At 45.4% G+C, this 25,512-nt stretch overlaps 1 protein-coding gene across 1 annotated transcript; it reads left to right on the top strand.

Moving 5' to 3' along the window:
* The first annotated feature begins 6,157 nt into the window (after positions 1 to 6,157).
* LOC119463800 (uncharacterized PE-PGRS family protein PE_PGRS3-like) lies at positions 6,158 to 21,472 on the top strand. The gene is made up of 3 exons (XM_049655862.1): positions 6,158 to 6,282; positions 15,701 to 16,013; positions 18,454 to 21,472. The coding sequence occupies exons 1-3, from the start codon at positions 6,213 to 6,215 to the stop codon at positions 21,452 to 21,454; spliced, it is 3,384 nt and encodes a 1,127-aa protein (XP_049511819.1). The 5' UTR covers positions 6,158 to 6,212; the 3' UTR covers positions 21,455 to 21,472.
* The last annotated feature ends 4,040 nt before the right edge of the window (positions 21,473 to 25,512 follow it).

The raw sequence follows: 25,512 nt of genomic DNA, 5'->3' as shown, positions 1-25,512 counted from the left end.
TGGTACAGCGATGAATAACGCGGCATTCAGTGAGAAGTTCTTGAATGACATCAGCGAGAAAGACGCGCTCTCGGTCGCTCAGGAGTTCGCGGGGAGCGCCGTGACGTAGAACGAAGCGTTGAAGCAGGAAGGAGGCAATGTCACGAGCCGTCGCGGATGGTATAGCAGCCGCTTCTGTATACCTCGTGAGGTGGTCTATAGCTACAATGACCCAGCGGTTGCCAGCAGCTGTGTATATGGCAGAGGACCGCATAGGTCTATCCGAATCCGGTCAAAGGATTGCGAAGGGCACAGCAAAGGTTGCATTGCTCCAGAAGAGGGGCAAGGATCTGGCTTGCGGCGTTGACATTCTGTGCAAGAGCGAAAGTACTTTTGCACAAATCTGCACAAATCTGCACATACCGCGCCAATAAAACCTATGACTTAGTCTGGTCTAGCTAGGTCTTGAAGAGGCTAGCGTGTGTGCATTGAGGGTCGGCGTGGAAAGCGGCGCATAGATCAGTGCGGAGCTGCCGGGGTATAACAGGCAGCTATTTGCGGCCGTCAGAACTGTAGTTACTGTGATAGACGATTCCGTCGCGGATGGCGAAGTGCGAAGCTTGTCGGCGTAGCGCTCGGGATGGTGGGTGTGCAGGCGAATCAGAGAGTAATCCAAAGATGAAATCCAGGAGTCCTTGTGCAGCTGCAAAGCCATGTCGGCAGAAGCTAATGGTGGAAGTGGGTCGTCTAGGACGGAGACACGGACAATGTCGGCGTGGACAGGTGAGCGCGAAAGAGCATCGGCCTCGGCGTGATTCTTGCCTGAGCGGTAGACAACCCGGATGTCGCGCTCTTGAAGCGTCAGTGCCAACCGGGCTAGGCGGCCGCAGGGATGCTTCAGGGACAAGGACCAGCAACGTGCGTGGTGATCGGTAACGACATCATTGGACCGGCCGTACAGGTATGAGCGAAATTTCGTAATGGCCTAGATGATCGAAATCTCGTAATGGCCTAGATGATCGTTAGACATTCTATTTCTGTGACTGAATAATCCGCTTCAGCTTTCGTGAGAGTGCGGCTCGCGTAAGCAACAACATATTCTTAGTAGCCTGTTTTTCGCTGGGCGAGCACAGCGCCAAGACAAACACCACTAGCATCCGTATGGATTTCCGTGGGAGCAGTTGGATCAAAATGGCGCAGTACCGGTGTTGTTGTGAGCAGGCGACGTAGCATCGCGAAGGCATCATCGCAAGCCGGCGACCACGCGGAAAGATTGGGGTCTCCCCGAAAAAGCTCTGTCAGTGGTGCCATAGTCGAAGCGAAATTTCGAAAGAAGCACGTGTGAGCAGATGCCAATGAAACTGCGCAAGTCTTTTAGAGACGTTCGCCTCGGGAATTCGTTAACAGCACGTAGCTTAGCGGCAACAGGGAGATACACCGTCCTTCGAGACGACATTTCCGAGAATTGTCAGCTTACGTGCCCCAAAGTGATATTTTTTCAGGTTTAGTTGGGGGCCAGCGTCACGGAGACAACGTAAAACTTGCTACAAGTGATGAAGGTGAGTAGGAAAATCTGGTGCAAACACTCCTACATCATCCAATTAACACAAGCACGTGTTCCATTTCAGGCCTCGGCGAATAGTATACATCATGCGCCCAAAAGTCGCCGGCCGAATGGCGTCACACGAAATTCGTATAAGCCATCTGGTGTGATGAAAGCAGTTTTAGGCTTATCGCCTGCAGCCATAGGCACTTGCCAATAACCAGAGCGTAGATCGAGGGAGGAAACGAAGGCTGCACCTTGTAAGCAGTGTAGCGCGTCGTCGAGCAGCGGCAATGGATAAACATCCTTTCGGGTTATTTTGTTTAGGCGACGGTATTCCGCGCAAAAAGCGGATCGAGCCATCCTTCTAGCGATGCCCATGGACTGTCGGATGGTTCAATGACACCACGCTTCAGCATTTCACCTACTTCCTTATCAATGACGCGTCGTTCTGTCGACGATACGCGGTATGGTCGCTGCCGTAGCGGTGAGTGAGCACCGGTATCAATCCGGGGACATACAGTCGTCGTTCGGCCCAGAGAAGTGCTATATGGCTGTCAAAAGCAGGGCGAAATTTGTCGAGCAGACGGAGAAGGTCATGGCGTTGCTTGGGGTTTAAGGCGTTGTCGATGACGTGACTGAAAACGTCTTCAGGCGATGTGGCAGTTACGGGACTACAGTAGAGGATGTCGACCTCTAACAATCTAATAGCAAGTTCCAAAGTTGTAATGGTGTGGTAAGGCTCCACAGTGCCGAGAGATTCACCGCGAAGCAACGTAATCGTGAATGGGATGTGGTTGTATACAGGGAGGTGAGTCGCACCAGTTTGAAGGCCAAAGGCTGGGAGTGGTGAGAGGTGGCGATGATCGAAAGCAGTAGGAGGTGTGAAGAGTATGGTAGCCGAGCTCGAGCTCCACTTCAGTAGCGCTGGCTATCCGGCTGTGGAGCTCTGCACGGCGCACTTCTTCCTTACACAATAAATGTTCTCCTCTATGCTTTCTTTGGCTTCTCTATCAGTTCGCTTTATGTAGTTGTAGTCATGTGTTTCATAACTAAAGTCCCAGTTTCTCCCGAAAGGCGAAGCATTGATGACGATAGCAAATTAGTAGACAGCTATACGAAGTAAGGATAGTAGTTTTATCGGCCGTATAAACCTGCAAAGATTCGCTTACAAACTCTATTAATAAGCATAGTGTCCGCGCGCACTGGCAAACCTGAACGAATCACACTCGATGACCGCGGACACTCGCTGTCAAAACGCTTGGCGTGAGGAAGCTCGGATATAGCAGCCATTGAAGTGACCTTCATACTGTCTATCGCTTCAACGCAAACAGAGCGGCAGCAACACAACACGCACGAACGTATGAACCGTCGGTGCACCTTGACTCTGCTCCCAATGCAGAACGCATTCAAGATACACCCGCGCGACCGGGCAATACGCAGTTGCTGCCGGAGTACAACGCCACCCCCTCCCTCTCAACCTCCTCGTACCTTGATCGCGACAGAAGACGGTGCGCTACCACCCCTCTGTGCTCCCTTGCTCGCGCGAGATTGAGCCGTGATCGTTGACTCCCCTCGCGCGCTTTCACTCTCACATACAGCATACTTCGCACGACGACGGTGTTATCGCCTTGGATTTAAATGACCTAGTAGACGTTTCTGTCAGATGCTTCGCCAGCACCTATGGGCTGTTTTTTTTTTTTAGTTAACGCAACCTGCCACGGACACCACAATCCAAATTCATGAGCCGGGTTGCTCTAAGCGATGCACTTTACTTATACAAGAATCAGCAATGTGTACTGAACTCATTAGCAGAATTTTACCAATATACTTGTTCAGTAAATACTTGAGGGCCCACATTGTCTTTTACGAATTGAGGCCAGCAAGTATTGAGGTGCGTCACCTCAGAATAAATGTTGAAATAAGCACCAGTTTTGAGATAAGAGTCGTCTATGTAGAGTGTAAAAGACACCAGTTGCTCCTCTAACCTTTAAGAAAAAGCCTTCTTTGCACTGGAGTAGAAAAAATGTCTGAAAAAAAAATGCACATAGTTTTTCCACTTTCAGAACGCACATTTCAAAATAGGTGTCACCGTGAGCATTTGCAGCACTGGATGTGCCTCTGGAAATCACCGGCTACAAATGTGCAGCTCCATTATATGAATCCAAGGAAATACCTAAATTTATTTAGTTATATTTTACCAAGTATTCAAAATGCATTTCGAGTTTCAACGCCAATAATATCCGCTTATTTGAGTAATCCAGCTTCAGGAGCCAAATTGCGCAATCTGCCGAACTAATTCTTTATGTTATTTCTGGTCTAAAAAGACCCAATGTAAACCATTCACAATGAATAGAATTGTCGCACGAGATTAAATAATAACTGCATGACAGACATGTGCGGATGGGATGTGGCCAGTCTGCTGAGCCATCCGAATGTTCTGTTTCCCACAAAGATACCTCTAAACTGAGGAACGCTCCTTCAGTACATTCTTGTAACGGTGATGCTTTCCCAGGATAAATTCTTAGAGGTACGGCGTTTTCTGAATGCGCGGTAGCCACATTATTTAATATTTGTTCGTCAAGGACAGCTTTTCTTTCTCGTTAGTGAATGCATTGACGTGTGTTAGAAGCGATTCTATATTTTTCACTACGTAAACCTTCGACATTAGGCATGAATTCATTTAGCAATATGCATCCACATATGAATTTAGCGTTCAATTCGGATTATATGCCTCAACAGTAGTGACAATGTAAAATAAAGTAGGAGTATATGCGGCGAGTGCATAAAAGGCTTGCCCAGGTGCAATGCTACAGCTATAACGCTGATATATCTTGTAGCACAAGTGACATAAATAAGTCGCAGTTTCGCCCGAAAGGCAAATTAGTGAACAGAGATACAAAGTAAGGATAGTAGTTTTATCGGCCGTGTAAACTTGTAGACATACACATACAAACGAAATGAACAAGCATGGTGTCACGCGTGCGCAAGCAAACATGAACACGTCAAAGTAGATGACCGTGGAAATTTTCTGTGAAAACGCTGGAGTGTGGAAGCGCGGCTGCAACAGCGAGCGAATTGTCCTTGGTGCTGCATTTGCATCAACGCGAACTTAATCGCGTAAACATAGCGCTCGGCACACTGTGATCTAGACGTAGATGGCGTTCAAGATACAGCGGCCCGGAGTCAAACGCTGCCTTCCTTCCCTACGCTCTTCCGGGAGCCTAGCAGCCCAGGAGTGCGCGCGCGGCCGCCGGGAGTAACCCCCCCCCCCTACTCCCCCCCCCCCCCCCCATTCGGCAACATTGATGCCTTCGGGTAGCATATGTGGGTTTTATTCACCAGTTGCTTTCACCAAAAACGATCACGTACTCGTGACGCCTGCGGCAGAAAGGATGTTCCACATCCGCCACCAGGTTTGTGAGTGGTGGCGTTGGCTTAACACTCCCATGAGTTAATTCTAGTTGTGATACATAAATACCACGGAAATTGGATGGGAAAACAGCGCCACGGTAGCTCAATGGTGGGAGCATCGCACGTGTAATGGGAAGACGTGGGTTCGTTCCCCCCCCCCCCCCCCCCCTGTGGCCAGTTGTTTTTTCATCCATTTTCAGTTTCACAATTAATAATTTCTTTAATTCAATTGGTAGGTACAGTGATTTCCCCTATGGTGTCACTGTTTGTTCGCTTCTTATGACCCCCCTCCAGAGCATTGCGCTCGACGGACGACGGCGCGCTTCCATCCCACATTCATCCCTTGAGTTCCGTGAATTGAGCCGGGATCACCTGCTCACCCTCGCTCACTTCCACTCGCACATTCAGCCTACGGCGTGCGCCGACAATGTTGTCGGCCTCGGACTGTATTCTGAACCTCACAGCGACGGCGACGGCAGAAATGCGCCTGGAGTGTTCATGTAATTGCTATCGCAATAAAATCGCAATAATACCTGTTCACGCACAGGGTCGTTTATCCTTGCACCTTCGGAATTAGAATTCGGATTTTTGTGATCGTTGAGAGGGAGTTCGCAGCTGGGTAGTTTATTAACAGGCATTGTCTAATCGAGGCAGACATCATCTAAATATCGAAGGTGGTCGGCCATTTACGAACACTCTTTTACTATAGAAACGCAATCCTTGTGTGCACGTTTCGATGACGCGATAAATCTGAGTACAGATATAATACGTTGACGTAGCCTGAAAAATGCGTACCTTTAAGAAGTGTAACAAAACGAGGTCGGATAAAGTGTTTCTGGTAGTGTTTGCTGAACGAAATCATATGTATGTATAATTTGTTCTTCTAATATGATTGCTAACAAACATGATACTCCATTGTCTTTTCAAAAGCTGCAGTATGTAGCATTTGCCTAATGCTTCTCCCGTCAGACAAGGTTTGGTGCTAACCATGGAGTGAGAGCAGTAAAATACAATAAAATACTATTGTCGCATCCTTTCGTTCGCGTCGCAAGCTTCCATGTATTTTTGTGAGGCAGATAGCATGTGAATTCGGAAATTGCGCAAGCAGATGTTGCCTTACCTATAGCATCGACAGAAGGGACGCTTGCTTTATGCCGAACAATAGCTTGCCAGTTCAATATCAGGTGCACAGTCCTGAGATTGCAACCTTTCGCACTAATATGCGGAACACTTGAGGTCGGGCTTCCTTGTACAGAAGAGCGCCGTGCCAGGCGTGATGCAGCACATAACGATCGTCCTAGCTGCGCTTTGCGCTGTGGTGGTAAGAGGCCACAGTACTTGTGTGGGTAAGTACAATTTTGTAAATCACCGCTTCCTAATCGCATCACTACGGAGATGATGCAGTAGGCTTAATTTAAACGGCTTGCATTTTCGTCACGTTATTGGAATGATTAACCCTCAAAGATGTCTTCGTGAAATCTGTTAGTGCATAAACAACTTAGGGAATCATGGAGTAGTGTTTTCTGTAGAGAAAAACTAACATTCAATTTTAAAGCACAACAGCCAAATAAAAGTCCAAGTTAGAAGCTCGCTGAACTGCTTTTATACAGCATGTGAGGGCTTTACATACAAAAACCAAGCTAGCAGGCTGACTCAGATGTTTATATTCTAGAACTATTCACTGCAAGCAGAACATGATGTTTTGTTTCGTACTAGCCCTTTTGTTTTATCTCTTGAAAGAAGTTTCCAAACAAACAATGGTGTGAGCGAAAGAAAGGTTTGCTTTGTGGGCTAACCAACGTAAGAGTGCCTAATTTCTATTCTTAAAAAGGTGAGTTCATGAAGGCAAGAACTTTAACCCTCTAAGTAAAGTAGCATTGACCCTCTTAAGGTTCCGTGAGCTGTGGTTCAAACACGCGCAGCTGAACACAGGCTGAAGCAGTTTTCTTAAGCAATCAATGAAAACTGGTCCGCTTTGTAATAATAGGAAATAAAATATGAATTCAGTGCAGTATTGCATTAAAACTGTGAAATATATTCGGATATAAAATGCCTAAACTTGCATGCTCTATAAAAAATTGCCAATTCAAATCAAAAGCGAATCTGACCGATGGGTGTAAGCCTTCAGCCCAAGAGAACTTGAAGCGAATTGTCAATAAGCGGGCTGTCGAATTATAGTGGAACATATATTTCCTATTTCCGTTACTCCTATACACACACCTTCGTAATTAAACATGACAGGCTCATGAAGAAGATGGCAAGGAGGTAAGTTATGAATATATATATATATATATATATATATGTACACTACTGAACATTTCCAGCGCAGCATCGCGCTTACTTTGTCCAAGAAAAAGAACTGGCTCACTTTTACTAACTTCTAGCTCTAATGCCGATTCAGTACAACAAAATTTGAGCACACAAAGTGCTACTCGCTGCCTATCAGGTAGCTCTTGCAGTGAATACGCGTATGTTGCGATTGCGCCGTTACACGGTGTCGAGCATAATAAAAAGGAATTGTTCACAATATTTTTGTCTCATTAACCTTCTTAGAAGCCTGTCACATATTTGTGCAGTGCAGCAGACAATCCCATATCCTACAAAAAATTTAAGCAGAAACCATCTCGGGATTAACACAGCATATTGCCATCGCCGAAACGGGTCATGTATGTCCCGTGCACAACAGCGGGGGCGTTTTCCTCTGGAAACGCTGCGCGATCTAGCGGCGCCGCCGAGCAGTTCGTGGAGCGTCTATTCACACAAGATTGTCTCAATATTTATGACACGAGTTTGATTCCTTCCTGCACCGGACAAATATTAAAGTAAGTTTTTTTTTTTTTTTTTTTTACAGCAGAGCTTTAAGCTTTTCGTAAGTCGGTTTCGTGCCGAAAGAAAATGTGGGCCTATCCTAGCGGTTGTGCAGAAAGGGTCCAAACGCAATGGCACATAACCCTGTGAACCAGCGAAGGTGTTTAAACTCGAGGATGGTCCGTCGAGTTTACGTCGCAAAACCTCCGCCTGGCGATGACGTCACCATGCGTCGCCTAGCGACGCTTCGCCCCAGCTGCGTCGACCGCGCCGAGCCTCGCCACAGCTGCGTGAGCCGTGACGTCAGCGCCCGCACCGCATCGCTTCGCCTCAGCTTTCCGAGCCATGATGTCACCGCACCGTGCGGAGTGGTTTCCGCGGATGCGCAGAGGCGGAGCTACGCCGTGACGTCACTGCGCCGACCCACGGGATATTAGCTCGGTGTCGCCGCCGCGGCGACTCAAAAGCCGCGCCGAACACATGGCCGCGAAGTAGGGAGGCCGAAGAAGACCGTCAGTCCTGAAGAAGAAGCGCGGCGCGAAAGCCGCCGCACCACTATTCGAGAGAGTCGACTTCGGCCCAATCCCGAGTATCGTGCCGCCGAAGCGGCGGCGAAATGTCGGCGATTCGCAGAAGATCCGAAGTTACGAGCCCGCGAAACCGAGCAAAAGCGTTTGAGCGTCCAGAAGCGTCAAGATACTTTAATGACTGAGTGTTGGTTGCTCCTTGGGCTGTCGGTGATTCCTAGGTGATCTTGCTCAACACGTGGCCGAGTCTCGAAGCCTAACCTCACGAAAAATTGGCCGAATCGAGATAAAGCTAGGGAAAAGCCAACATTCGCCGTTTGCTCAGACTTCTCGCCACTAGTGTGAAGCTGCGCCAATTTTATTTTTGCATTCAAGAGCGCCACATAACCAGGGGCACATAGCTATTGGTACATGCACAGTTCCCCAAGTTGGTGTCAGCGAAGTTCATGGAAGAGCAACCCATTCCCAGCAGCACATACCGACTGACCCAAGTTGATGTCACAGAGGTTTATTGAAGGGTTACACGCACCCATTGAACAAATACCCAGTTACCCAACTTGGTGTCTCAAAGGTCATTGAAGAGTAGAACATACCCTGTGGCAGAAAGCCACTCATCCAATTTAGCACGAAATAGGCTGATTTAAGAGCAGCACAAAGGTAGAGTCACACATGCATTGACACTAATTGAGCCAATGGCTGGTGTCGGACCTGATTCCCCGAGTACAGCAGCTCGACGTTCTGCCTATTGGACCATGAACTACGAGTAAACCAAGTTAAAGTGAAATAGCTTAGATACCGACGGATACATAAACCTACAACAAACTAGTTGAAGTTCCCAAAGAATACTAAATGCATTAAAACTCGTCTGAAAGCTAAGTGCTTATTTAGGAGGCCATATAAAGAATATTGCCCAAAAGAGTTGCAATTAACATAGTTGTCGTTACTTTAAGTTAAGCGCGTATAGGGCACCTACCAAGGCAGCTGAAATGAAGCAGTTATGTAGAGTGATTATGATCCCGTCCTTGATTGAACGGTATGTATATGTATATATAATATATAATACTATCCCGGTTTACCACGTGGCATAATGTCGGAATGAAATGGCATGCAAGAAGAGACCAGTTTAATGTAGCGGCTGTCCTGTGAAATGTTTGGGGTTGAAGTCTCATTTAATTCAATATTTTCCCATGCGTCTTGCTTTTACTCATTGCGGAATATGTTGATAGTAATTTGGCAATTCAGCTACATTGAAGGTTCGTAACCACTATGTGCAAACTTCGCTGATGTGATGAGGTGAAAAAACTTGGTCGTTTAATGTATGTGGCTGACATAATCTTTGTTCTTAAATGGGCATAAAATTGGTTGATGATACTGATGATGAAAAACATGAGGATACCTATAAATAATATGCTATTTCTGGAAAGCTTTCATAAAAATATTGAATATAGTACTCAATAAGGCACGTTTTTAGATGAAAGGCTTCATGATGGCATGCCTCTCGGGACATTTCGTAAACACGCACTGCATGCTTCATCTAGAAAATATGAATAAGTTTATATATATATATATATATATATATATATATATATATATATCTTAATACACGAAATAGGCACCTGTGTGCTATGGCTCGATCGCGGCATAATTGACCTACCATACCGTGGAATCCCATGCGTCTGCACAACTCTTTCCGGGATTTTAGTCGTGTGACTCCTGGGTGTCCAAAAGACACAATAGAGCTATGCCATTGCTTAAGCGGCAGGCTAGGTCCCGTTAGAGGTAAGTTGACCACGATGCGAAAAACGTGCTCCTAGCCAAAAATCAAAAGGACAGCGCGTGATACCTGTAGCTGTCTCTTGGTGAAACACACATTCATCGCAGAGCAGATAAGAAGGATAAGTTACCGTCATATTCATTTAGCCGTGTTTTCGTTCAGCCTGACTTTTACTTCTATTGCGAAGACGTAGACGTGGACAATGAAGTGGTGTTTTTTTATATAAGGCAGCAATCGTCGATTAAAGCCTAGGCAAAATCGCGACTACTACATCGCTGTCTAAAACCGATACCTTAGTATTAAGGCCCCGTCTATGAGCTGAAGTGGAGTGTCAATATTCCTCTGGACAAATTCCTTTGTTTGCTTCCTTATTTCAATTTACAGTATATTACACCATTGAGCAGTACTGATAACGAATGCAAGTTTGAACCAAGATTTCAAGCCAGCTGATCGACATTTATTAAGATATCTAAAGGCAAAAGTGACAACCACACGCGGTTATAACGGAATGCGTGTTTCGGGATTGGTAATCTCTTGGTCTCGAAGTCGCTAGCGTCAGAAAACCATTTCAAAAACATCTCATCTTGCCACATCATTTTATTTTCCCTTCGTGCCTGAAATCTGTTTATTTTGTTCAGCTGTGTTTCTTTTGCTCAACTTTATACTCGGACTCTCAGATGGCCGTAACGTTATTCATCAACGCCAAGGGTATAACATTGTAGAAGACAATTAAAGATGCGATATTTATATGCAACAAACATTTTTAGGAAATAAAAAGTCAAATGAAATTACAAAAGTTCCGTGTAGTCCTGTTATTGCATTCGCCGCGACAGATTTTATATTGTCGCTTACAAAGCTACACGTGTAACTTATATGCATGTATTGTTCTAGCCGATCCGACAGCGCGCACCGATATTTCTGGTAGTTGTGGCGCCGCCTTGACACTACAATGCAAACAGCAGTTGTCCTTATTTCACCACCTGTTCTAGTTGTACAGCCAGTAGTATCCAGGAAGCGCGAAGTTGTTCCTAAATAATATGGGCTATTCGGGCCACAGACGCGTGTAAAAATGATGATGGTGTTTTCCCGTTGTGCGGTAAAAAGAAAACTGCCTTTGCAAATGCATGCATGGGATCTCACTGCATGTCACTGTTCTCCTTTGCGGTTCTGTTTAAGTTTTCAAAATTGTGCATTGTTTCCTCGGTTCCTTCTTGAAGGCATAGTTTCCCTTTATTTTCGTTACTGTTCCACTGACATAAACGCGTACCTTTTGTTATGATCGCGCTATCCAGTACGCATGTTTCTTTTTTGCTAATAACTACGCATATCCGTGCAATGCGATTATTAGTGACCTGCGCATATCCGTGAAGAGTCACTTAATGGACGAACATTGCAAAGTAAACGTATTTCATGCACTCTGTTGACGTTGCGTGCATAACGCACTTTCTAGCAAGCTTATTATTATTATGCTGCGGTAAGTATCAATAAGCAGTGACTGCAATATTGAGCAGCTCATACACTTCCCAGACCAATTATATTTTTGTTACTTACAACGGGGGCACAGGGACAAAGTGGTCGCTTAAAATGACCGCTATGCACAGGTGCTAATGATTTCATACATAGGAAAACAGCATACTGAACCGGGATCCAGATTGTGGCGCACCCCATGGTTTCCGACTTTGCGATAGTGCTACCGCATCTCGAAGGTTATGCGCCAGAGCTTCTGGGTCTCGAATGTTGCTGTTGACATTGTGGTCATTTTGTTTTTGTGGTATTGACAGATGACCCATTGGTGCGTACAAATGCAGTACAAAGTTCAAGTTATTCTTATCCACTCATTTTATGCTGTACGATTATTAGCTTACCAGCGCTCCCGCTGAATCTGGCTGGCTATCTTACTGCGTTGTGGCGTCTCCACAGGGGCCTGAGAGGGGTGCAGCTATGCCGCATATACAAGAATGCTTGAAAGAAAAGCGTTGATAGCATATCTGAGTAACTCAAGCAGGCTAGGTGGCGATTTGCTCTCGCCCCGTTTGAAAGGTTATGCCAATAAATCATCATCATCATCAGACTACAATTAGAGGCACAAAACAGAGAAATAAAGAATAGATCTTAGGAAACCTGATTTCGGTCAATAATCAATAATAAATATTTATTTTGACGACAAAATCAAATACAAGGTGGGTGTAAGTACACATACGGAGGTCCCGAAGTAAAAACTGTCGGGGGGACCTCCTAACAAGACAAGAAAAGGGCGCTAGTAGGATCTTGCCAAACAGTGAGTCATGTCGTATATTATGCAATTTCTACATCATCGGAAATTAATGGTAAGAGAGAACAAATCGTTTAAAAATATCACAAATGTAATCACACAGTTAAAAAGAAAGAAAAAATGAATAAATGTTAAAGATAACTCGCAGAAGTTCAAACGAGGATAAATGGCACGTATAACAAACAACAAGAAGTATCAATTATACACAAAATTCAGTGACCCGGTAATTTGAACAGTACATTGCATAATAGAAAATCAGAACAAAATTTAATTAATTCTATGTTCGTTAAATTATACTATGTGTCAGATAAACTGTTCATGAAATGCTCCTTCGTTCTACGCTTCAATGATAATAATGTACGATTAGGGATGAATGATCTGTTAACATGAAGCTTTTAATAACGTGAAGCGGTTAGTTATCATGCATTCCTAAAGAGAGAAAAATGACACAAAACAAAGGCAAAAGTGACAAATTTGGTGTAATCCGCCATCACCGGGATTCAAAGGTGACGCTTATAACATGCATCCAATATTCATTCATATCACTGGGACCTTCAGAGGTACCAGTAACAACACAAGATGAAGTAGCGATACAGGAACTTCTAACTTCAACGGACATAGTAAAACCTGATTAGCGTAATCAGGCTAGGTGACATGGTCGCCACAGTTGTTTGAGAAAGGATGGCACAGGAAATCATCATTATATATTTATCAAATTCATCATGCGCGACCGTTGCTTGCTACCATGCATAGTGTGAGTGTTTCAGTCATCACGCAGCTATTGCAGCGGCAGTGTTTGCAATTGGAACAGCACGGAGCAATGTCCTCACAGCAAATGAAAAGTTAAGCATTAAAAATGGTGTTGTGCAGCTGCAAATTCCACCACTGTGCCACACAAATAGGTATAGCATGGGAGCACAGATTATACATCAGACGCGCAAATCCAAATTCCGAATGTCGTCAATTTTAATACCATGCAAGTGCAAAGCCATTCTATTAGCATAGATAGTCGTCTCCTACGTGCTTTGTATGATTTTGGTTTCTATTTTCGTATAAAAAATGCTTTGTATTGAGGGTGATATAGAGATAAAAAAAAGCCGTCAACCATTTTGTCAACCATTACAAGCAGAATTGAGCAGTTTTCTGCAACCTTGAAGCAAACAAATAATTTTCAAAATCTCGATATCAATCACATGTGCCACTAAAGTGCTACCACGGCTGAATGAGTAGTATAATGGTTGATATACCAATAGGTGTTAGAGGGTTTCCCGTGTAATATACTCACGTCAACCAGATTGAAAATTTGTATTAATTGCCGAGAAGGCTTTTGCAGGAAGGAGCTCAGAGCGATTTTTCGTCCTAATATATTTCCTTTTTAATTCATCGTGGTTGATATATTAGACGACGTCTCATGGAGAACTATGGCGACCTCCGGGCGCCGACCAACGTGCCGCCGTTGATATGAATTAATTTTGGTCCTGATCATAAACTCCGTATGCGCGTAAGGAACACAAATGAATTCTTTATTTTTGAATGAGTCCAAGTTTTACGATAATGTGCTATATACATGGATCTTTGTTGCGATCTTCTTTAAGTGCACCTACCTCCTGAATTCCATCAGGGTTTTCTTTTTCCGGAATTGATTGTCATGTTATCACCGATCACTGTCTTTTTACGGTTCCAATGAAGTTTCAAAATAACATTTCCGCTGGTGCTTATCCGGTATTTTTTTTATTTTAACCTGTGGGAGAAATACTACTCATAAGTAATCATTTTTTCTTCATTATCATTATTCCCTGCGCCGCAGAGCTGCTATTATTATATTAGGCGCCGTGAACTACCGTGTGACCAGCTGATGCCCTTAATGCAGTCTAAAGCTTCAGTAGAAGCACCTGCTTGACTGGTACACTTCGAAACGCAGCCCCTGTAATCATGACTTTGAATTGAATTGAATCTTTATTTTCATGTGTCATACATGAAGGATGGCGGGAGTAAAAGCTGCATAATAGCAGCTTGACTAGCTCCCACTGCCTACAAAAGGGCTGCAAAGCAGTGACACCTAATAGTAAACAAAACATAATATACCAAACAATTATTACCAATTATTACAAAAAATTTAGTTTAACAGGATGCAATAGTTATTGATAAAGCATCGCAAAATAGAAGAGAAAGGTGGAAATATATACGCATGTTGAAAAGACGTAAAGGGATTACAGTGATACAATTGGATACATCACACATATAATGAATAACTGGTATAAATTAGCGTTAAAATTATAAAATGACAATGCAATAGCGTCCATTTAAGTCGTTTTCTATGTTCATGTTAATACCGCTAAGATAATTTAACATCTCTGGAATAACATTGCATAGCATCTGGTCACCATAGTTAGTATGTGAACGAGGCACTAACCAACGATCATGCTGGCGCGTATCATAGTTACTGCCAGTTGGCTTGAGGTTGCTAGGTCAGAAATTATTGTTCTTTGTCGGAGTTCTTTCTTTATCGCCTTACATATGTTGTAATTGTAAAGACTCTGCACACCTATTATCTTATATTTTTCTTGTATATACCTTACAGAATGATTAGACTCTTTCTAGCAACAATTTCTAAAAATCTATTTTGAAGTCTTGTAAGCTTATCAATGTTTGTTTGCGTTGTGTCACCCCATACGAGAAAACAGTAGTGAGCATAGGATAGAAACAAGGAAGGGTAAATGATAAGTATTGTTTTCAACGGAAGTAGATAATGGCTGTGATAACTTATACCAAGTATACGTGCAGTTTTCGTTACTACCTGTTACTACCTGTACTTGTACTACCTGGTACCTGTTACTACCAAGGACTTAAATCAGTAGCGTGGTATTTGGGAGCAGAAGGTCACAGTAGCAAAGTAATGGCGACAGCTTTATTGTTTTTTAATTACGGCAACACCGAGAGATATCTTGTAATGGTGATCACCGCGAATGGTACACAGACATACAGCACAACGAGGGATTCGTCCGAAGCTGAGTGGCATGAAAAGATGAATAAATAATATCTAATATGCGCAATAACACCCCAACCTAAATATTCCGTAAATATTTAAATAATACTGGAGGCATACTAGAAACACGTAATTCATGACTCAGTCTACAAATGAAAAGCAAGGCCCATTGAAAACATCAGAAAGAAGCTAAAAAATAGTAGGAAAAACACATTAATTCCTTAAAATCAATGTACTAAACTCATGCATTTGTACGAAAATGTCAGACAGAAAAAAAAAGGCTGAGAGAGTGTACTCTTCTATGGCCCGTATGCACATCCTATAGAGGAATGCACTAATTAATGATTCTCCTACTGTCACGTCTTCTACCTAAAATTTATATGTATTGCATTTGAAGGGTGCCACACCCACAATTGCGGGGAAAATGAAGTTCCCGTGACCGGCCATGCTCGGCGAGACAGGTTCTGCAGGCCTGCCTATACTCGCCGCGAGCTGTTGACCCGGCAACGCAAATGCATCTGCAAGCCCCGCTACGTACGCAACTCCTGGGACGAGTGCGTCCCCACGAAGCTTTGCAGACGCTGCAAGTGTCGTCTTCAGAAGGACTGGCACCTGTGCTCTTCTGCGTGCCCCGTGACGTACAATATGACAGTACCTTTCTGCAGGAAGATGTGCGTTCCGGGTTGTGACTGCCCTCCGGGTTGGGTTGTGTAAGTTCAATATCAAGTTCTTCCTCTTGGGCGAGACGTATCATGGGAGAGATATTGGCTAGACATTAAAGCGAAGTTTTCTTCGTGGAGGCGGATGGGTTATGACACTGTGGCGGGTGGTTTAGGCTTGTTACTTTGGAGGTTACGTACGAAGCGGAGCAGTTTTGCCCCCGTATTCTCAAACGATGCTCGGCTCGACGCCCTTCCTTCAATCCACCGAGTGGATCACAGCGCCGCCTCTCTCAGAAAAAAAAAGGTCGCGTTACTCAAGCATTACCGTGGAGCGTATTTGAAGTGCAGTGAACACTTCTGCTGAAAGGAGGCACTGACATTTCGTAAGTTTAAGAAGAGTGTTGAACGTGGGAACGTTCTAGAAAACGGGAGTGAGTGGTTCCCGGCGGGTTTAATGCTGCGATCAAGTGATCGCGGTGATTTGACTCTGAGGAGGTGGGTTTCAATAGTAAAGAAGGAAAGGGAAGGCAGCGGCAGCAGAGGTAACAGAGCGCGTCGATTGGTTAACGCAAGGGTTTACATATGGGGAAGGCGGTGTACCGATTGGTTAGTGCAAACAAACATGTAAATCATCATGGCTCGGTCGTTTCGTCGGTCAAGCTGGGTGGGCGGCGGTGGTGAATTTAACGTGAAAGCTATGCTTACACCAATTATGAAAGTGTGCTGCGTCACTATATTGTTTCGTAATAACCACATAAAGCGAAAGAAAGCATAGCGCAAACTAAGCATTTTTATTTCAAATACAGGAATGGTGATGAAAACGAAAGTGGAAGAAAACGCAGCGGTTCCACCGCTGGGAGCTGTACCCACAATTTCCGCAACACGCGTGCGATGTTCGTGTGAGTGGTGATGGGTAACATTAGCAGATTAATGCAGTACACAAAACCCTAAGAACATGTACGTGATGACCGCCACCACCGTTGCTCAATGGGACGATTTCCCGATGAGTTTGACAACGCTGCCCTGTCACTAAGCATGTCATTAGGAGCAGTCCTTAGCGCCCTAAAAGACAACTATGTTGGTTTCTTGCCAAGGCAACCCTGCTTAAACATAGAGATAAAAAAGCAGGGAGTGTGTGAATAAGCCCATTAGAGTAGCAGTCGGTTTGAAGAGATACAATTGAAAGTTCCCTCTAAAGTTTAGTGGAAAAACACACAATAGCACTTTCCTTGGCATTGCCCGCAATGCTGACTTCCACACAAGTATACCGGGAACGTAGCGAGTACTGCGGCATCAACGGCACCGGCAGTGCGCGTACGTATGCTCTCAGAACTTGTTGAAGTTGGCCTATTGGTAGAGTATCCCATCAGCCACGCAGAAGTGGTGTGTTCGGCTCACATCAGCAGCAAGTTCTCTTCAATTTCATTTTTATTTGCAATGTAATTTATACAATTGTGTTAAAGAACTGCTTATTTCCTTTTTGCTTTCATAGGCTTTATATGGCTGTTTCTTACTTTTGCGGTATATTCCAATATCTAATAAAACGTAGTGTTTTTCGCACTAGCAGTGGTACGCATGCGTGAGTAAGGCTTCTTAAAACGGGCCATGTGAAGTCGAAACAGAGGAACTTTCAACAAGCTTTTGCACTTTGAAAGTTTGTACGTTTTTTTTTGTGTGTGTGTGTGTAGCTCATTGGAATTTGAAATTTCAAACTATGGCGAAGCGTTTTGTCCTCGTGCTGGTCTTCGACAGCTGAACACATTTATAACTTCTTAAGCTTAATTAGAAAACGTACTAGAAAATATATGTCGGAATACGAACACACATTACGTAACACTACTTTTACTTGGCAAAATCATCACACACAAAGGATTTTAAATATTAGAGAGCGTGTGTATGTGTGGGTAAATGTTTAGCTCCTTATCACGACAAGGTGAGTACACTCAATTTATGCAGGCGTGACGGCTGGAGTTTCGTTGTCAAATAGCCAGTTTTGCAGGGGACAAAGAGCATGTGACAATTCGGACAGATATTATCAAAAGAAAATTATACCCCAGTCAGTCGAAGAAGTAAATAGTCTTAATTCTATGATGTCACTGACAGAATATGAACGTGTCCTTAAAATTCTGACATTATCCAGCCGCCCCGCTTATGCGAATAAAGCTTTCTTTTTTTCACATATGATTCATTTCAACTCGATGATCGCCGTTCTCCTTCATAATATTGCCACCCAAGCGCTTTTCTGGTTAAAATACCGGCCTTCCGGCTTTATTTTCTTGCTTTGAATCTGTAGTATAACGCTAGTATAATGAAATTGGTTTTGTGTTATTAAAATGTAAAAAAGGAATAATTGCTTCTTGATCTTGAATCTTCGTGATCCCTTCTTTCAAGGCTTACATATCATATCAGTTTGCATAGCGATGTTTTGAAAACCATATCCCTACGAACTTACCCACACTTCTGTTTCCTTTTTTTTTTTTTCCTGCAGAGACTCAAGAAACTGGAAGAGGTGTGTCAAGGCGATAAAATTTCCACCGATATGCCCTCCTCACTCTACTTTTCAACCTTGCGTCTCTAGCTGTTCACCGAGGTGCGGCATCACCACACCCAAGACGTGTGTGACGAGTTGCCACAGGGGCGCTTGTCTTTGTGACAATGGCTTTGCCGAATTATGGGGATACGGTGGGAGGAGCTGCGTACGTCAGGAAAAGTGTGAATGGCACCTTCGGAATTTATTCGGGCATAATTGGACAGTTTTGAACGCCGCTGGGGTAGGCTTGCATGGAGGTGCGATCCAACCAGGTGGCTTGATAATGGGCTCAGGGGGCGCGCTTGTACCCAGCGCGATAGGGATTCTTCCGGCCGGGGCAGGATTGCATGCCGGAGGCGCTTCCTTAATTGGTCCCGGTGGAGGTGGTCCCGGGAGTTTAGGTGTGAGAGGTGGAGGTAGCACCATTTCTCTCACCGGAGGAACTGGCGCGAGTGGAGCTGGAATTAGTACGGTGGGTGTAGGTGCCAATGGTGGGGGTGTGATCCAGCCTGCTTCTACAGTAACATCTGCAGCAGGAACATTCGCACCTGGCACCTCTGGGAATGGGCTGGCTGGTGTTGGCGTAAGTTCAATCAATGGAGGTGCGGCTTTTGGCGGCTCCGGTGCCAGTGTTAATATGGGAGGTGCATCTTTAAATAGTGGGACGGGAGTTGGCGGATCAGCTGTCGGTGTTAACGCAGGAAGTTCATCCCTAAGTGGCAATGCGGGATTTGGAGGCGCATCGTCAAGTGAAGGTGCGGGTGTTCGCCGATCCGGTATGATTGTTAACACGGGAGGTGCATCATTAAGCGGTGGTGCGACACTTGGCGGGACAGCAATCGGTATTCACTCGGGAAATCCATTGCTAAGTGGCGGTGGGAGATTCGGTGGGTCCATTGGTAGTGTGACCGCGGGAGGCGGTGGGCCTGGTGTCAGTATAAACCCGGGAGTTGCATCAGTAAATGGTGGTGCAGGATCTGGTGTTGCCAATGGTGGTGTGCATGGCGTAAGCATTCCTTCCGTTACCATGGGATCTGGCGGGGGCAGCCTCGGAGACACCTCTCTGGGTATACACACAAGTGGTAGCGGAGGGCGCATCTCCACCATTACAGCAACATCCGCAGCGAATACGCCCTTGTCTAATGCCGCCACATTTGGCATGGGCAGGGTTGGAGTGGATTCTATGGGAACAGGCTCTGGCAGTGGAGTAGGATTCGGCAGTGCCGGTGGTAGTTTACTTACAGGAGGCACACACACAACTGGCACCACAGCATCTCACGCGGGCTTTGGCACGAGCGGCGCTGGAGTCAGTGCTTCAGGTTTTACCAGAGGGCATCACTCAGGCACAACGTCATCCGAAGCGAGACACCCGTCTCATATTGAAAGTAATGGCGAAGGTGGCGGAACAGGCTCAGATGTTTCAAACTCAGGTGTCAATACAGGATCTGGCGGAATTACTGGACGTGTACATGTAGGAGGTGCGCACTCCAGTTTTGCAACCACTTCTGGCATCCACACTGGCACAGGAGCTTCACCCATAGGCGGTAGTGCAGGGGGTGTTTCCGGCGATCATACAGCCAGAAGAGAAGAGGCGCGACCGTCTGGTGCTGAAGTACATGGCGGACGCAATGACGAGAACTTAAATCCTTCTACTCATCATTCTACCTCAGAAACTGGTGGAGTCGGTGTCAGTCTACACGGGACAGGTTCAAGCTCGACGGCTGCTGCCGTACCCACGGTTGGAGGCACAACCGCTGCAGAAGGTGGATCCACAAGCGGTATGACAGGATACATTTCAAGCGGTAGCGGAACATTACCAGGAGGGCCTACCGTATTTAACACAGCTTTGCATGGCAGAGGTGGTGCCGGGGCAAGCACTGGTGTTTCACCTGTAAGTGGTAGCACAGGTTCTAGCGGGCTGCCTTTTGGTTTAACAACAGGACATACCGACTCCAGATTTTCTATGACTTCCGGCGTCGTAGGGGTTCCAGTGGGCACCGGAAATGCACTCTCACGTGGAGCGGCAGCAATCGGAGTGGGTGCTCCCGTAATACACTCAGCGCTGACGCATTTACATGGTGCTGGAGGACACGCAGGGACCGATTCCGGTATATCCGTAGGGAGTACATCGTTAGGTGGTGCCAGAGTGATAGGGGGGAATAGTATTGAGAATGGTGGAGTCCGAATAGGTCCAATAGGCTTACCTGTAGTAGCAGTATCAGAAGGTGTTACTGTCGCATTTGCGCCAGGAGCTGGGGCCACATCTGGTGCCACAGGGAATGGAGGAATTAGCGGGAATGGCGCCACTGCCGGATTAAGCTCAGTGAGTGCAGGTTTACCTGGAGTCATAGCACCTGGCGGCGTTCATGTTAGATTGCATCCAGATGCTTCGGCCACATCTGGTGCTGCAGGAACTGGTAGGATTACTGGGAGCGGATCCACTTTTGGTGTAGGCCCCACGAGTATAACTTTCCCTGCTGGAGCAGGACTAGGTGGGGTTGCTGCTGGATTGCCATCAGGATCCATGGCAACAGGTGTTGCCACGGGCTTCCACCAACCTCTGGTTGGTGGAAGCAGCGCTACTGCAGGCTCAATTCATAGTGGAGGCGGTATTGGTTCCAGTACGAGCGGAGTTAGTACAACTTCACTTGGGGCCACTGGAGGTAGTCGCATCAACGTTGCATTTATTCCAGCGGCTGCACACGCAGGTGGTAACGCAGCATCTGTTGGCTCCGGCTTTAGAACACAAGGAGGTAGTTACTACATGCCTGGCTACATTGTCTATGGCGTGCCTCCTTCCGGAATGCTTTCAAGTGGAATACTGCCGTCTAGCGCAATAACCTATGGCCCGGTCGTTTACAGTAACTTCACAGATTTCAGAACGGCCTATCCTGGAGGTGTGGATACTGGGGAAGCTCCAGAAACTGGTGAAGCTGTCACGGATAGTGGAAGTAGTTAATGTAACACTCAGCCCGTCGAAGGGGAAAATTAAAATAAATTCGCTGGTTGTAACATCCTCACAAGTGTCTCGACTGCATTTCTAAGTATAGAGTGTTCTTCCAACTGGAATACCTATAGAGGGTGTCCCAGCTATCATGCAGCACGATTTAAAAAAAGAGGAGCGGCGTTACGCGAAGCAAACCTAGTGCGTATTGTTTCCAGTACAGTGGAGTAGACGCCAGTAATTTTTTAGTTACGGATATTTAATTAGGTATTTGTAAATAATTATCTAACTCGTAAAGTACTGTCCTAATTATCAAACTGTCAATGAGAAAGTTGTAGAGCAACATGAAAAACTCCCGATACAGCTCTCTGTTGCTGAATACGTGCTACATAAATGCGTTTTTCCGAGTGTGAAAGCAGCCCGCGAATACACGCAGAATTGCTGGGCGACTGGCCGCTCGATGCACTTTGCGTGCATTTGCGTCGCTGCGTAGACGCGCCCACGCGAGGCAGTCGAAGCGCGCGATTACAGAGAGGAGCTGTTCACCGAGATCGCACCGCGTTTCGACGAGTACGAGCGGTGCCGCACCGCCTGCGCATGCGTGGGCGCGTGGACGTGAGCTTGCGCTCGTCTGCAAGCCTACGTGTGGTCTGGGCTTAAAGGGACTGACAACCGATATTTATCGACCCAGTTCTTTATGGCGCAACGAAAAGCTCACCCTCGGTAGTGTTTACACCCTGCAGCGGTTACTTCCAAAAGTGCGTGGATATTTTTAAGCAGAATTTTTCGATCTGAGCAGCCTCTAAAAAGATAAGAGATCCCTCCTCCAGTAACGCTGAAAAGTGATAGCGATACCGATAGGCCGCCTCACAAATTGTGAATGCCGCCCATCGTCCTGCTTTCACTGTAGGAAGTGCAACTGTGATTAACCACCTATATTGTCACCTTTCAAGCCACTTTTAAAGGTAAATAGGCGGGTACAATAAGTTTGCGTTGATGTACAGACCTTTCTTACAGCTGCACCGCGTTTTTTTCCCAAGTACACGCCTACATACATGGCCGTCTGGCCCCATCTTCGTTATTCAGACGATAGACGCGCCAAGCCAAGTCATAGAAAACGAAAGCGAAGGCAGCGCCACTTTTCTACTCACTACAAACGAAGGCTTATCTGCACATTGTAAGTTAGAAAAAACTTATAATAGAAAGAATGTTACTGCATTTCAATAATAATAAAAAGACCAGGAACAGCATATACCGGTAGAAGGTCACGTGGTAGACCTCTCAAATAGGTTCATGTTTTGGCCGCATGGGGCGCCAAAGGTCATTTTTCACGACCTTTTGTGAAGAATTAAAAATATAAATCTACCTTTAATAAGAAAAGCAGGGCCCATTCTAGCCAATACGATAGACGATCTTTCCAGCCGCGGGGTTATCTCAATTCATGTTCTGAGCGGTTGTCTGTCCCTTTAAGGCCTTAAACGCGCCAGGCAGCGGGGCGCTGCTGGGAACCATCCGCTCATTGGCGACCGGAAGCAGTGCCTACGTTCAAAACACTCTCACCCTCGCGCTATACCACAATGCAGCACCTTGCATCCACGCGCGGATGCAACATTTATGTTGCCGAGGCGTTAGAGCACGATTCTGCTTGATGATCCACAGACAGGCTGACTATTATCTCATAACTGCTTAGTGCGAGAATATGATTACATATTATTTCTATTGCAGTTTAACACATTCAAAGCCCAAGCAGGAACTTGTAGCGGATATAATAGCTCCTTGGCAGTGTTACACTCGACATAATGAATATGTTCTTCTTTATGGGGTTTTACGTGCCAAAACCAGTTCTGATTATGAGGCACGGCGTAGTGGAGGACTCCGGTTTAATTTTGACCACCTGGAGTTCTTTAACGTGCACTACAACGCAAGCACACAGGCGGTTTAGCATTTCGGCTACATCAAAAGGCGGCCGCCGCGGCTGGGATTCGATCCCGCGATGTCGTGCTAAGCAGCGCAACGCCTTAGCTGACTGAGGCACCACCGCGGGTAAGGAATATGTGATGCTATCTAAAGCCGCGTACATTCCGGTATGATCTAAGCTGAGCGGGACAATTTTGTATTCTACAGAACGCAGTGACGTAGTAGTGATTGGTGTATTTAAAAGTGATGTATTTTTTCCCATTCACCATAAACAAACGGTGCTCTTGTGTAGCGAAAATTGAGATTGTACATATTCTTTAGTTTTGCGCATTGACCATCAGGATTCTCTTCAGCGTGCCTTCTCTCAATTCAATTTTTTTTTTCAAAATAAAACAGAGTTCCTAAAAAATTTCCCTCGCAAATGGATGTTAATCTCAGCAACTGATACACCACAGACAGCGAAGTTTTCAAAGCGTGTTTTCACACACTTCAGTAGTAAGCGTGCCTGTTTGCTGGCTGTTAGTTATGGCTTCCAGGTACGCTGGATTGCCAGTAGAACACAGTAAGCTTTGGCTGCCGCAGCTTTCATTCACACGCGACGTGTGATGAAAACTTGCGTATTGCTAGCTAACAAATCAGCGCAAAGAATGTTAATTTTATGAATTGATGTATACTAAATGGCCTTTAAATGCGAAGCATTTCTTGGCGAACATTTGCCACTTTTACAGTATCTATCTATCTATCTATCTATCTATCTATCTATCTATCTATCTATCTATCTATCTATCTATCTACCTATCTATCTATCTATCTATCTATCTATCTATCTATCTAACCACCTACGTCTTGGTGCTCTCATGGTCGTATCGTTAACTTAGTACTTACCAACATTGGCATAGTATGACAAGAATGTATGACGAACATAAATGATAGGGTATGACATGAATATCATAACATATGTGTCATGTAGGTCATGAAACAGCTGCATACGTCTTGGCTCTTTCATGGTCGTTTCTTAACTTGGTAGCTGCCAAAATTAGCATACTATAGAAACAATATATGACGAACATAAATGATAGGTCATGACATGCGTGTCATGTTGGTCATGAAACAGCCGCCTAAAATGACAATGACCGAGCGAAAAAAATATTAACACTCAAAAATCACTGAACTGGGTTCGGAAATGGGTACTAATGGATGGAAACACTAAATGATGATGGTTGAAGTCATAGTCATGATGATGGCTCAGCAAAAATGAGAATGACTCAGCGAAAGAAGATTAATTAACACTCAAAAACCGCTGAAATGGGTTCGGACGTGGGTACTAAATGAGAGAGAGAAACATCATAAGGGAAAGGCAGGGAGGTTAACCAGGCTGAACCCGGTTGGCTACCCTGCACTGGGTAATGGGGGAAAGAATTGAAAGAGGAGAAGGAAGAGAGAAGTTCACACCCTGCGCTTTTGCACAGTAAAGCGTTCATCGCTGAGTTTCGTCGCAGGCGGTCATACATGCCTGTGCACCTCAAAAAAAAAAAAAAAAAACGCAGCAGCGCCGTTGTAGCCCTGCATATAAAAGACGCACGAGACCACGGGCCCAAGACCTGCTCCTCCGTAAAAAGCCTGTCGTCTAAGTGCCGCAAAGCCTTCCGAAGGGCAATCCTCTCATCTTCGTATCTGGGGCAGTCACATAAGAGATGTCAGGTGGTTTCCTCAACACCACATGTGCTGCAGTTGGCACTATCCGCCATTCCAATTAGGAATGAATAGGAGTTTGTAAAAGAAAGTCCTATTCGCAGGCGGCACAGTAAGGTTTGTTCTTGTCGTTGAAAACCGGATAAAATTTGTAATTGCATCTGTGGGTTCGTGGCATATAGGCGCCGGTTGGTAAACTCTGGTGCATTCCATTTTCTTAGAGTTATTGTATGGGCAAGACTACTGAGGTGCCGCGCCGCATCCGTTCTTGACGATGGTAATGAAATTTTTTCATATTCTTCAAGTTCTCCACGGGCAGTTTGTCGGCACATGCATTGCCAGTGATGTTGCAGAGCCCAGGTAGCCACTGAAATACAATGGCATGGCCTCTGACCACCGCTTGATGGTCGCGTCCTCGTATCTCTGCTACCATTTGTTCATGTGGGTTGCGGCGCAGAGCTGAG

The sequence above is a fragment of the Dermacentor silvarum genome, chromosome 9 (assembly GCF_013339745.2).
Source record: "Dermacentor silvarum isolate Dsil-2018 chromosome 9, BIME_Dsil_1.4, whole genome shotgun sequence".
NCBI classification, from domain to species: Eukaryota; Metazoa; Arthropoda; class Arachnida; order Ixodida; family Ixodidae; genus Dermacentor; species Dermacentor silvarum.
Note: the sequence above shows the minus strand (reverse complement) of the source record. Positions and strands in the feature narration are given on the sequence as shown.

Excerpts from the sequence above, each read along its gene's own strand:
- LOC119463800 (XM_049655862.1), top strand. The coding sequence starts at position 6,213 with ATGCAGCACATAACGATCGTCCTAGCTGCGCTTTGCGCTGTGGTGGTA. Across the intron at positions 6,283-15,700 it reads AGGCCACAGTACTTGTGTGG|GGTGCCACACCCACAATTGC; the intron begins GTAAGTACAATT and ends TTGCATTTGAAG. Across the intron at positions 16,014-18,453 it reads TGCCCTCCGGGTTGGGTTGT|AGACTCAAGAAACTGGAAGA; the intron begins GTAAGTTCAATA and ends TTTTTCCTGCAG.